This window comes from Camelus ferus, chromosome 32, assembly GCF_009834535.1.
Source record: "Camelus ferus isolate YT-003-E chromosome 32, BCGSAC_Cfer_1.0, whole genome shotgun sequence".
Classification (NCBI taxonomy): Eukaryota; Metazoa; Chordata; class Mammalia; order Artiodactyla; family Camelidae; genus Camelus; species Camelus ferus.
The window spans coordinates 3,660,619-3,672,720 of NC_045727.1; the positions used below are offsets into that span (position 1 = coordinate 3,660,619).

A 12,102-nucleotide genomic window follows, 5' to 3' on the forward strand; every position below is an offset into this window, starting at 1 on the left:
TGCATCTGCCCCAGGTCTGGCCTGTGGTAGTAGATCTCGGTTTGTTCGGGACCTCTCTTCTCTAGCCTTTCCACCCCTGCCTTCCGCGTACCCCACTGCGGTGCTTTCCCTCATGCCCAGCTCTGATGATGACCAACACGTGTTCCAGAACTCTCGCTGGCTCCCCACTACCTGCGGAGGAAACCTCCCTTCCTTGGCCCAGCACTTAGGGTCTTTTGCCACTTGCCCCTGAACTACCAGAATGGTATGGTGATTGCAAGCTGGGTTCTAGGTCAGCCCCCCACTTCTCTGACTGGGGCCCTGGACGTGTGACTTAACTGCCCTAAACCTGAGATTCCTTTCTTATAAACGGAGGAAACAATAAGCTGACTTTCAAAGATTGCTTTTAAAGTGAAACCAGACCATTGTGATGCTAACGATAGTCACTAACGTTATGGTGTGCTTCCTCTGTGCCAGGCACCGTCCCAGGTGCCATCCTCCTGGTAACTCACGCAATTCATGTGAATGGCTTCGCGCAGCGCCAGGCACAGAATGTGTGCGCCACGAGGGTGTGCCTGTGTGTGTGGGGTGGCTAGTTATTTACCGGTTACCTTTCCAGCCTCATTTCAGACTCCAGCCCCACCTCCCCTTCCAAGCCCCTCGGGCAGAGCTCTTGGGGGAAGATGATCTGTGACATTTGGCTGCTTCCTTTGTTGAGTTGTTCCTGCCTTCAGTGACAGCTTCACGGTGGAGGAGGGACACACACAAGCTGACCGAGTACGAGCTGGCATGTGCTGGGTCCTGGCGGGGATCTCAAGGCCTGTGCTGCATCCTTGAGGGTAGGTAATAAGGCCTGGAGAAAGCAGGCCTGCCCACTGTGGCCACCGCCCAGTCACTGCATCGTGAGCTCACCAAACTGAGATCCCCAGAGAAATCAAATTGTCCCACTTACCTAGAGCCCCCGGTGTGACAGGTGCTGTGCTCAGTACTTTACCCATCACCCGATTTCATCCTCACAACAACACTGTGAGGGAGGTACTAGTATTAGGCCCATTTTCCAGATGAGGAAACTGAGGCTCAGAGCTCAGAGAAGTGCAATCACTTCCCAGGGACCTCCTCCTAGTGCCTGACAGATCTGAGCCCAGGATGTCAGACTCTGCAGGGATCTGCCTCACCCTGATATTCTGGTCTGGGGGCCTGGGGATCTGATTCCCAGCACTCATCACCCCTAGGAAGCCCAGAGGTCAGAGCCAGCTCCAGTGAGCCAGACAACCCTCTGGTGGCTTTTTGTCTCCTGGTATTTTTAGCCCTCGGTCATCTGTCTTGCCTGCGTGGGGGGACTGAGGCACCCAGACAATTCCATTTTTACTGGTGCCCTTCAGATGCCCGCTGCCCACGCCCGCCCGCCCCGCAGGCTCAGCTGTCTTGGTGGCGTGCCTGGCATTCCGGGAGCATTGTTCCTCTCGGTGAGGCCCAGATTCCAGCAACAGCTGCTGCCCTGACCTCCACCATCAGCTTTTCCGCACTCCCCTGTCCGCCTGTCTGAGCCCCCTTTGCAGAGACCGAGGGCCCGTGACAGCGAAACCATCACTAAGGCCTTGCTCTGGAGCTGTATAAAGGCTGCGCTCCTGGCTCATTAGTCATCCGACCTGAGGTTCTTGAGTGAAGGACCTTTCAGCATGTCTTCGGCTAACACACAGCTTTGCAGGGGTGGACCCCTGCCCCTTCCCAGCACAGCCGTGGGCATTCACGGGACCTTGGTTCTGCAGCAGGATTCTCAGCCTCGGCTCTGTCGTGACATCTGGGGGCAGATCGTTCTTTGCTGTGGGATGGGGGGCGGGATGTTGAGCAGCATCCCTGGCCTCCACCCAGTAGATTCCAGTAGCAACCCCCTCCCAGACTATGACAACCAAAAGTGTCTCCAGACACTGCCAACTGTCCCATTGGGGTGGGGGCCAATTCTCCCCAGTTGAGAGCCACTGACCTAGGGAATTATTAAGATGGGAGAGATGGGTTCCCTGCCAGTGAAGAGACTGAGGACATTGAGGGTGCTGAAGTCCCCCTGCCACCCTCTGCCTTTCCCTGCACTGTCTCCTGGCCTGGCCTTGGGAAAGGAGGGTCACTTGGAGTCAGGCCTGGGATAGAATGCCACCTCTGCCGCTTGCTGCCTGGATGATGAAGGGCAAGTGGCTCTTCCTTACTGAACCTCCCTCTTTTCATCTGTGAAATGGGTTGGGTAAGAACACCAACAGCCTCATGGGGGCTGTGAAGCTGGATTGAGATAACATTGAACAAAACGCAGCTTTGTTTTGCTTTCCAATGTCTTCATAAATCCTAGTTCCTGGGGAAATCTATGCCTGCCCTAGGATGAAGAATCGACTTTTCTGTGCATGGCTTTTCTGCTCACTCTTAGCTAAAAGACATCCCTATGGTCATCCAGTCCCAAATATAGTCTTACTTCAGTATTTAGAATTCAGTATTAGTCCAGCCCCAAAATGGCAACCAGAATTCCAAACTTCATCTTTGAATTCCTGTCAAGTCTTCCCCTCCCTCAGCTTAGGCTGGCAGTGGGTACACAGCTGTCCTGATCATATCTTTGTAACCACTTACCTGGGTGACCCCAGCAGCTGTTTGCTTCCTGTCCTTGGTGTTCTCAGGCTGTTGCCACATGGCAGCCAGAGGGACCCTTACAAAGTCGGTTGTCTCCACCCATACTTTTAAATTGCTGCCCACTCTCTTAGGATAAAGACTTTTCCATCAGTCTGGACCCTACTTCCTTTCCCTCTTTGTCTAGATCAGGGTTTCTCAATGTCACCACACATGCCCTTAGAACTTTCTTTCTCTCAGGTCTCAGAGAACACCTACAAAGGAGGAATAGCAGACACAAGGCACATGTCATGCATACACCACTCCCTAATGCACTACCGGTGGCAGACATTGCTAATCAATCACAGCATTCTCTCTTACTGAGCCGGGATGGCCATGCATGAATGGAGTTGTCAGGGAAGATGAGCTGACACCCTTGACCTCTTTCACATGGTTGAAGGTGGGGGATAAAGAGTGATGTCATCAGTACCTTTGACATTTGGGGCCAGATAATTCTTTGTTGCTGGGAGCTGACCTGTACACTGGGGGATGTTGAGAAGCACCCCTGGCCTCTTCCCATTAGATGCCACCATGTCATGTCAAAGATGTTGCCAGACATTGCAGCATGTCCCCTGGTGCAGGGGAGTGAGGCACAAAATTGTCTCCATTAGAGAACCACTGGTCTGTTCATTCTTCCCTCACTCCTCAGATGAAGGTCTCCAGCACTGGTTTCCTCTCTCCCTCACTTACTACCGTCGCATTTCACGCTTCTTTGTCTGATTGTTTGATGAGCATCTGACTCCCTGCTTGGGCTGTACCTCCACAGGGTGGAGATAGTGCCCATCTTGCTCACCATCTTCCCCCAGCACCCAGCACGTAGTAGGCATTCAATCAGCATTTGTTGAATGACTGAATGATGCTTGATTGCAGCATTCACTGCATCTGCTTATCATTTTGTGAGTCTGTCTCTGCCTCTAGAACCTTCAAGGCAGAGGCCAGGATTCATTCATCTTTCCAGGGCCTTCAGTCCTGGCACACAGTAGGTGATCGCTATAGACTTATTCCATGGAACTGAATTCAAAAGGGACTGCGGATGGTCCTGGAGTGAGTCCAGATCATACATGTAAAAGGCCTGGGCAAACTTCCTATGCAATATCTCTGGGAGCTGAAGTCAGGGGTCTTGACACCCACCCCTACCTGTCCAAGGTTTCTGGCTAGCTGGGTTCCTCTGGCTGACTAAGAGAGCATCACAGTAACAGGTATCAGGGGCAATCTTCTTGAGTTGGGTGAGGACATCACTCTTTATCCCTCATCACCATCTATGTCAGAGAGGTTAAAGATCTCCCCTACTAACTTCAATTGAGCATGGCCATCCTGGCTCAATAGGAAAGAGTACTGTGATTGATTAGCAATGTCTGCCATGGGTGCTGGATGAGGGGAGTGGTGTGTGTATGCCATGCGCCATGGAATCCTTTGTAGGTACCCTCTGAGATCTGAGACAGAAAGAAAGAACTTGAGTTATGTGTGGTGAGGAGAACAGGAGAGACTCTGGGGGTTGGGACACACAATGCAGCAGTTCTGTTTCCCCAGGTAAAGTCAGAAAGAGGAAGCTAGGTTTGCCCTATTCTCCTGGGTGACTTTGGACAAGGAAACAGGAGCCTGAGGGATTAAGCGGGAGTGTGTGCTAATACTTCAGTATCCTGGCCAGGGGCTAGAGCGTTTTTACAAAGGACAAAAATAGACAGGAGAGACAAGGAAGACAAAGAGGGATGGATCATGGAATCCACTCTGGAATGAAGGTGTGAGGCCAAAAAGAGCCTCTGCAGTGAGTCATGGTTTTACAGGAGGAACAGGCCCCAGGGAAGGGAATGGTTCTGCCTGTACAATGCCCAGAGATTGTCGTCAGGGTGAACGAGTGGGTATTAATACAGATGAAGAAAACCAGGCTGACCTTAATTTTGAACAGAGGGCTGGGACCCTTGGGTTCATGAGGAATGCTTTAGGCTGCAGGTGACAGGAAACCATTAGCAGGAGCTTAAACCAGTCGGGGACTGTTTTTCTCTTGTAACAAAGAGTTTGGGAATAGGTAGTTGCAGGGTTGTTCAGGAGCTGGACTCTCAGGATTGTGATGTTCTTTCTGTGATTCTGTAACTTTCCTGTCTTGTTCCCAAGACGGCAGCGACAGAGCCAGGTAGCCTCTCTACTTATCAGGGAAGCAGTATCACTGGGAGACGCTATACATGTCATTGACCAGAACAAGCTAAAATACCCACGTCTACTGGCCTACTTTCTTTGAGATCAAAAGTTCTTTGGCCAAATCTTGAGCATAGAGTTCTGTTAGCAAGAAAAAAGATGGCAAATGGATCTGGGGTAAGCAAGGAAGAGTGTCTGCTCCCCACCGCTTCCAATAATAGCTGAAGAAAATTTTCCCTAAATATATAGTGGAATATACAATATTCTGCTACAGAAAGTTTCTATAGCCAGAGAACGAGCCTAGTTAAATACATTTCTTGGTCGCAGAACTTATCAGAGCCTTTAACAATAACAATTAGTATTTTTTGAGGACTGACTAGTTGCCAGGCACTGTACCAATAGCTTTATTTCTATTATCTCATTAAATGCTTATAACAACTCTATGGGACTAAGAAAGTAGAAACTAAAGAAGAGGGAAGAGTGAGGACTTGAACCCAGGAGTCTGATCCTAGACCACTGTGCTGTGCTGTATCCTGCAGAGCAAACATTTACTAAAATGGGCAGATTATTCCTCTCTGGGGAAGTACGTTGCCAAGGTTGAAAGGCTGGAAATTTCCTCCCCTCTCAATTGCCCCTGGCTCCTGGCAGCAGAAGTCAAATTTAAATATCACGTTCTGGTGTGGATTTCCCAAAATTGAAGTCTACCCTGTTACTCTTCTTCACGACACTCTGTTCTCTTTCAAAGCACTCACCACAGTTTTAAATTAGATATTTGAATTTATTTATGGGTTAAGCATCTGTCTCCTCCCTAGAATACCAACTCCACGATGGCTGCGATTTTGGTCTTTGTCTCTGCCGTGTCCCCGGCCTCTAGAGCCATGCCTGGCTAACAGTCACTGCTCCATAAAAGTGCTGAGTCAGAAAACAAACTTGACCAATCCATCTCCTCTTTCTGGAACTCAACTTGCACATTTGTTACAAGTCTAGGTAAAAACTGGGTTTGAAGTTCTTTTGTGCGATGGGTTGGATAAAAAGAATACAGGCTAAACAGAAGACCTGAGAAAAACCCTGGAGTTGAACTGACCCCAGGGAAGCCAGAAGTTCCAAAAAATATCTCTGGAGAGTTGACTTTGAATTGTGGCTGATACCAGTCAGGGTCAGTCTCGGCCAAATTTCTCATCAGGAGCAACCCTTCCTCTGTGAGGTGAGCTCTGTCTGAATCAGGACCCCTCAGGACCCCACAGCTGAGAGGATGGGCCCCATTTCCTTCTCAGCCCATTTTCCAGCCTGAAAAGGCCTCCACAGACCTCTCTGGGGTTGCTCAGAGGATAACATGGGGGCCTCACCCCCAGGAACCCTTCCAAATTCCCGGGTTTAATCATTTTTCAAGTGTATCTGGGGCCACAGGTGAGCACTGCAGTTCTCCAAACCTCCCAGCAGGGGGCGGTGCTATGTTAGGGCTCAGCCCAGCTACGTCTGCTCGCTGGCAACCGAAGGGAGTAGGAATCTGGAAAGGGAGAGGGACATCTTTTCTCCCACCTGTCCCTCACCAAGCCAGCCAGATCTATCTCCCATGACACTTCTGAAAACCAGAAGGGCGAGGATGAAAGTCTTCGTGAAGGAAAACCATTTGCTTGTTTATATTTCATTTGTTCGTTCTTCAAATATTTGTCAAGTTCCTACACTGCTCCAAGCCCTGTCCTAGGCTCTGGGAATCAACAGGGAACAAAACAGACAAAAATTCTTGACCTCCTGGAGCTGACCTTTTGGTTAAGGGAGTGGGGAGAGATCATAGATGATAAATGTGATAAATAAGCAAATTACAAATCTATTAGATGTTGTTAAATTCTTCTACGAAATAAAAGAGGGAAATATAGCATATTGAGAGGGAAAGAGGGGGGAGCAATTTAAAATAAAATGATCGGGGAGGCTCCTGGAGAAAATGACATCTGAGCAAAGACATGAAGAAATGGAAGCTATCTGGGGAAGAATATTCCAGGCAGAGGGAACTGCCAGGGCAGAGGCCGTGGGGTGGGATCGAGCCGGCATGTTAGTTTTTAATTTTGAAAGTACAAAGTGATATTCACCTGTTGTGGAAAAATTAGATATTGAAAAAGAAAAATGTCAGTTTTAATCCCTCTACCCAGAAATAACAGCTGTTGATATGTTGGTGTATGTTTTTGCGGTCTACTTTTAAGCATGCAAAATGTCCAAAACAACATGTATGTTCTTTTTTTTTCCCCACAAAATGGGGGTCATTCCACACATATAGTTTCATAACCACGTATTTGCTTAGTAATACAACCAGAAGATCATTCTGTGTCAATAAATATTGATCCACATCATTATTGTAACAGCTGTAGGATGTCCCACTGTATGGATGTCCCATATTTTATTCAACCATTTCCCCCTGTAACGGGCATTTAGGCTGTTTTCCATCTTTCTCAATTATAAATGGTGATGTAGCCACCATTCTTGTAACATTTTTACACTGTCCAACATCTGATTATGTTGTTACAATGCATTCTACAAGTGGAAATGCTGGACCGAAGGTTATCCACACTTTGAAAGCTTTTATTTGTGAAACCTGGGCGTTTGTTTCTCAAGAGGGCCTTTGGGAGGGTCTCAGGGCGACCCTACAGAGGCTGGAAGGTATGCTGTTTCGTTCAAAATTGCCTTTTCTGAAGAGAAATAAAATCCCTACCAGAGGGCTTGTCTCTAGGGACTGGCCATCTGGGTAGTTTTTATTTTAATTTTCTTCTTTATGCATTTCTATATTAAATTTTTCTATATTGGGCATGCATTGCTCTTTATAGTAATTTTTCTCACAAAAACAATATTTGCCTTTTATAAAAACCGAACACAAGAGAAATCTACAAAGTAGATAGGGAAGGTCTATATTAGCCCAGAAGTTGCCACAATCGATTTTGTGTGTCCAGCTTTTAGACATGGTCCAGCCCAGCCCACCCCACATTTCTGATTTTATCAACCCATCTCTCTTCCCTGTGCCTTCTCTGCTCCAGCCACACTGGCCTTCCTGCTATTCTTCAAATACACCAGACTCATTTGGCCTCAGGGCCTTTGCACCAGCTGTTTTCACTGCTTGGAGACCTTCTCCCAGATCTTCAGAAGCTGGCTCTTTGTTATCTCTTTGTCTCAGCTCAAATGTCCCTCCTGAGAGAGAGGCCCCCTTCTTTCAGTCTGTCACATCGTCTTGCTTTACTTTTTTCTTAGCACTTACCACAGACTGGATAGATCTTGTTTTATTTATTTGCTTCTTTTTTTTTTTTTTTTGTCTCGCCTATTAGACAAGAAGCTTCTTATAGATAAGCATTTTTAACTGTCTTATCTACCACTGAGCAGTGACTGGCCTGTAGTCAGTGCTCGATATACATTTATGAATGGGGTTAGATGGAAGATTCTTACACTCAACAACAAAATGACAAATATCCCAATTTAAAAATGGACAAAAGATTTGAATAGACATTTCTCCAGAGAAGGTATACAAATGGCCAAGAAACACATGAAAAGATACTGAATGTCATTAGTCATTAGGAAAATACAAATAGAAACTATAATGAGATATTACTTTGTATTATTAGGATGGCTATAAAGAAAAAAACAGAAAATAAAAGTGTTGGCAAGGATATGGGGAAACTGGAACCCTTGCACATTGCTGGTGGGGATGTAAAATGGTGCAGTTGCTATGGAAAACAGTTTGGCCGTTGCTCAGAAAGTTACACATAGAATTACTACATGACCCAGCAATTCCGCTTCTAGATGTATATCCCAAAAAATTGAAAACAGGTCCTCTAGCAAAATCTAGTACATAAATGTTCACGGCAGCTCTATTCACAGATGCCAAAAGCTGGAAACAGCCCACATGTCCATCAACTGATAAATGGACAAACAAAATGTGTTAAAACCAGGCAATGGAATATTATTCAGCTATTAAAAAATGAAGTTCTGATACCTGCTACAACACGAATGAACCTTGCAAACGTGATGCTAATGAAAGAAACCAGACCCAAAAGGCCACATGTTGTATGATTCCTTTTATACGAATTATCCAGAATAAATTAATCACTAGGATCAGAGAGCGGATTAGTGGTTGTCAGGGGCTGAGGAGGGGGGACTAGCAAGTGCCTGTTCAATGGGTACAGAGTTTCCTTTAGCAGTGATGAAAATGTTTTGGAACTAGATAGAAGTGATGGTTGCACAATATTGTGAATGTACTAAATGCTACTGAATTTTTCACTTTAAAATAGTTCTATGTTTTGTGAATTTTACCTCATTAAAAAAAATATTGCCATAACAATAATCAATCAAATTAAGGTCATGGTACGCATTTTAAAAAATCAAATGGGCCCATTTAAAACATGCCTTCTGTTCTCGCTTTCTCCACTTATTATTTTTTAGATTGTCCTCTAAGTCTGCTTTGTTCTTTGTAATGGCTGCAGAGATTTCCACTGTGCGAAAGTCACATGAATTGTTTATTCGGTCCCCTGTGGATGGAAGCCTGTTGTTCTGCCATTATAAACAACGATACATGGAACATCTCCAGGCTCTAGTCTGTGGCCTCCTTGAGGGCAGGATCATACTGAGCAGGGCTGGGAGGGTGTGCCACTGTCAGCAGAACCCCTCTCTGCATCCTCCGTGTGCCTCGCACAGTGCTTCACTTTAGGGCTTGCTCAGGAAGGAAGGACAAAAGGAAGAAACAAACCAGAGGAAGGCATGAGATGGGCAGCGAGGAGAAAGAGGAAGGGCAGAGCGGAATGTGGTCTCAGCAGGGGCTTGGGAGACAGGCAGCCGAGTCTTCAGCCCACTCTCTACTGCCTCCTAGCTGCAAGATATGGGCAGTTCACCCAACCTCTGGGAGCCTCTGTTTCCTCATTTGTCAAGTAGGTAGTCAGTCCCCACCTCATGGCGTGGGGAAGATTAGTTGACTGAGATCTGCAAGTGTACCTCACAGGGCTGGGCACATAAGAGGTTCTCAGGAAGTAGCAGCGAAAATAATTCTTGTTGGTATTATTTCTATCATTATTGCTATTTCACCTCTATGAGTAGCAAGAAAGAAGGTCAGTGTGCCCATTTTACAGGTAAAGAAGTTGAAGGAAGAGACCACGAGGTGGTTTGCATAACTCATAACTCACACGTGACAGGTAAGAACTTGTCCTGAGATGCACCACGTTCTCTGGCTCCCTGACCCAAGCTTCTCCTGCGGCAGCCTTGATGAGTAACTCCGGATGTCCAGGATGGGAACTGCCAGCTTTCCCAGGGCGCCAGCATTCCAGTATCCAGAGAACAGAGAACCAGACTCTGCTCAGAGAAAGTTGGCATCTAGGGACCATGATTTGACTGTCTCTACTCAGGACTGTCATGTGCCACCAGCTTGAGGCTCGAGGAAGCAGAAGAAAGCAGTGAATCAGGTGTGCCAGCAGGAGCCCGAAGCCACAGAGAGGCCAGGCAAGGGGCCGTGCATGAGACCCTGGGTGCTCAGGAACTTTGCCGCACTTGCCAGATGACGGAGGACTTGAGGAGTGGCAGTGAGTGAGCTGTGTGGAAGGGCGTCTGTGTATCCAGGACTCTCCTACAAGGAGACTCCCAGGCAAGGCGACTTTGACTGAGACATCCTTAGGGTCTGCCAAGACCTCAGCAGATGTTTCATGATGTGTTTTGAGATCCGCGGATGAGAACAGTGGGATTCATACCAGCATCTTCAGTTTCCAGCCAGGACCACATCTGTGCTTTTCTGTAGCTATGAAAAAAAGGTCTTTCTGAAATTTTTGGATAGAAGTAATATATGCTCATAGCCAAAAAAAAAAAAAAAGTTAGAAAATGCAGACAAGTATAAAGAGGAAAAAATTATCTGGAGTTTCCCCAGCCAGAAATGAGCACGGTTAACATTTCTTCTAGACTTCTAATGTATTCAGACACATGCATTCCCCACCCCCATGCTAAACATATTGCTTCTTATTCTGCATTTTTTACACTTAAAATATGTCATGAACACCTCTGCATGTCAATAAATATAGCAGAATGTCATCTTTTTTAAATGTTGCACAGTAGTCCACGGATGTACCAGCATTTATGTACAGCTACCCCTCTTCATGGACCTCTAATTTTTGTCTGTTTATAAGCCATTCTGTATCGCCATCTTTGTATCTTACCTGACTGCTTCTTTAGAATTAATTCCCAGTAGTGCAATTGTAGGGTACTTTTTAAAAAGATTTGATGCGTAGAACCAAATTGCCTTCCAGAAAGATGCTAATTTACACACTCACCAGCTGTATATGATATTATCCCATATACTCCCTAAAAACTGCTTACTTGAGAGATTGAATGTATTTCCGAAGTGCTTTTTGGCCACTTTTTGTTTCTCCTCTCCTCTCCATCCTTCTCATTTTGCATTACGTGTTTCTATCATTTTCCCATGTTAAAAAAAAAACTGGCAATATATTGCAATTATTTTTGCAAATAAATTAAATATTTTTCCAGTTTTCTATTTGTCTTGAAGTTATTTTATTTCATTTTTACTGTGGTAAAATACACATTACATAAAATTTACCATTTTAACCATCTTGAACTGTACAGTTCAGCAGCATTAAGTACATTCACATTGTTGTGCAACCATCTCCACCATCCATCTCCAAAACTTTTTCATCATCCCACATTGAAACTCTGTGCCCATTAAACACTGTCTCCTATTTTTGCTATGCCCCTCCACCAGTCCCTCGTAACTTCTATTCTTCTTTGTGTCTCTATGAATTTTGCTATTCTTGGAACCTCATATAAGTGGAATCATACAATATTTGTCCTTTTGTGACTAGATTAATTCACTTTGATGTCATCAAGGTTTATGCATCTTGTAACCTGTGTCAGAATTTCTCTCCTTTTTTGGGGTGGGGGTGGGGGCAGGTAATTAGGTTTATTTATTCATTTATTTATTTCAGAGGAGGTACTGGGGATTGAACCCAGGACCTCGTGCATGCTAAGCATGTGCTCTGCCACTTGAGCTATACCCCCTCCAAGAATTTCCCTCCTTTTTAAAGGTGGCTACTACTTCACCTTATGCCTATACCACATTTTGTTTATCCATTCGCCCATCAATGAACACTTGAGCTGTTTCAACCTTTTGGCTATTGTGAATAATGCTGCTGTGAACATGGTGCACAAATGTATCTGTTTGAGTCCCTCATTTTAATTCTTCCGTGTATATACCCAGAAATGAATATCCTTAACTATTAACTTTGCCTTTTAATTTTGCTTATGACTTCTTTTTTTCACTTGCAGAAGTTTGACATTTTAAAATATTCTTCTGTCAATCTTTCTCTTATTGCTTTG

At 45.6% G+C, this 12,102-nt stretch overlaps 1 protein-coding gene across 2 annotated transcripts in view; it reads left to right on the forward strand.

Moving 5' to 3' along the window:
• Nucleotides 1-11,206, forward strand: part of CCDC63 (coiled-coil domain containing 63) — a 76,595-nt gene extending 65,389 nt beyond the window's left edge. Inside the window, exon 13 of one of the 2 annotated variants that reach the window (XM_032471812.1) lies at nt 9,858-11,206. In XM_032471812.1, coding sequence (XP_032327703.1) covers nt 9,858-9,937 — 80 coding nt within the window. In that variant the 3' untranslated portion in view covers nt 9,938-11,206. The remainder of the gene's footprint in view (nt 1-9,857) is intronic. The other variant, XM_032471815.1, reaches the window with a different exon arrangement.
• The last annotated feature ends 896 nt before the right edge of the window (nt 11,207-12,102 follow it).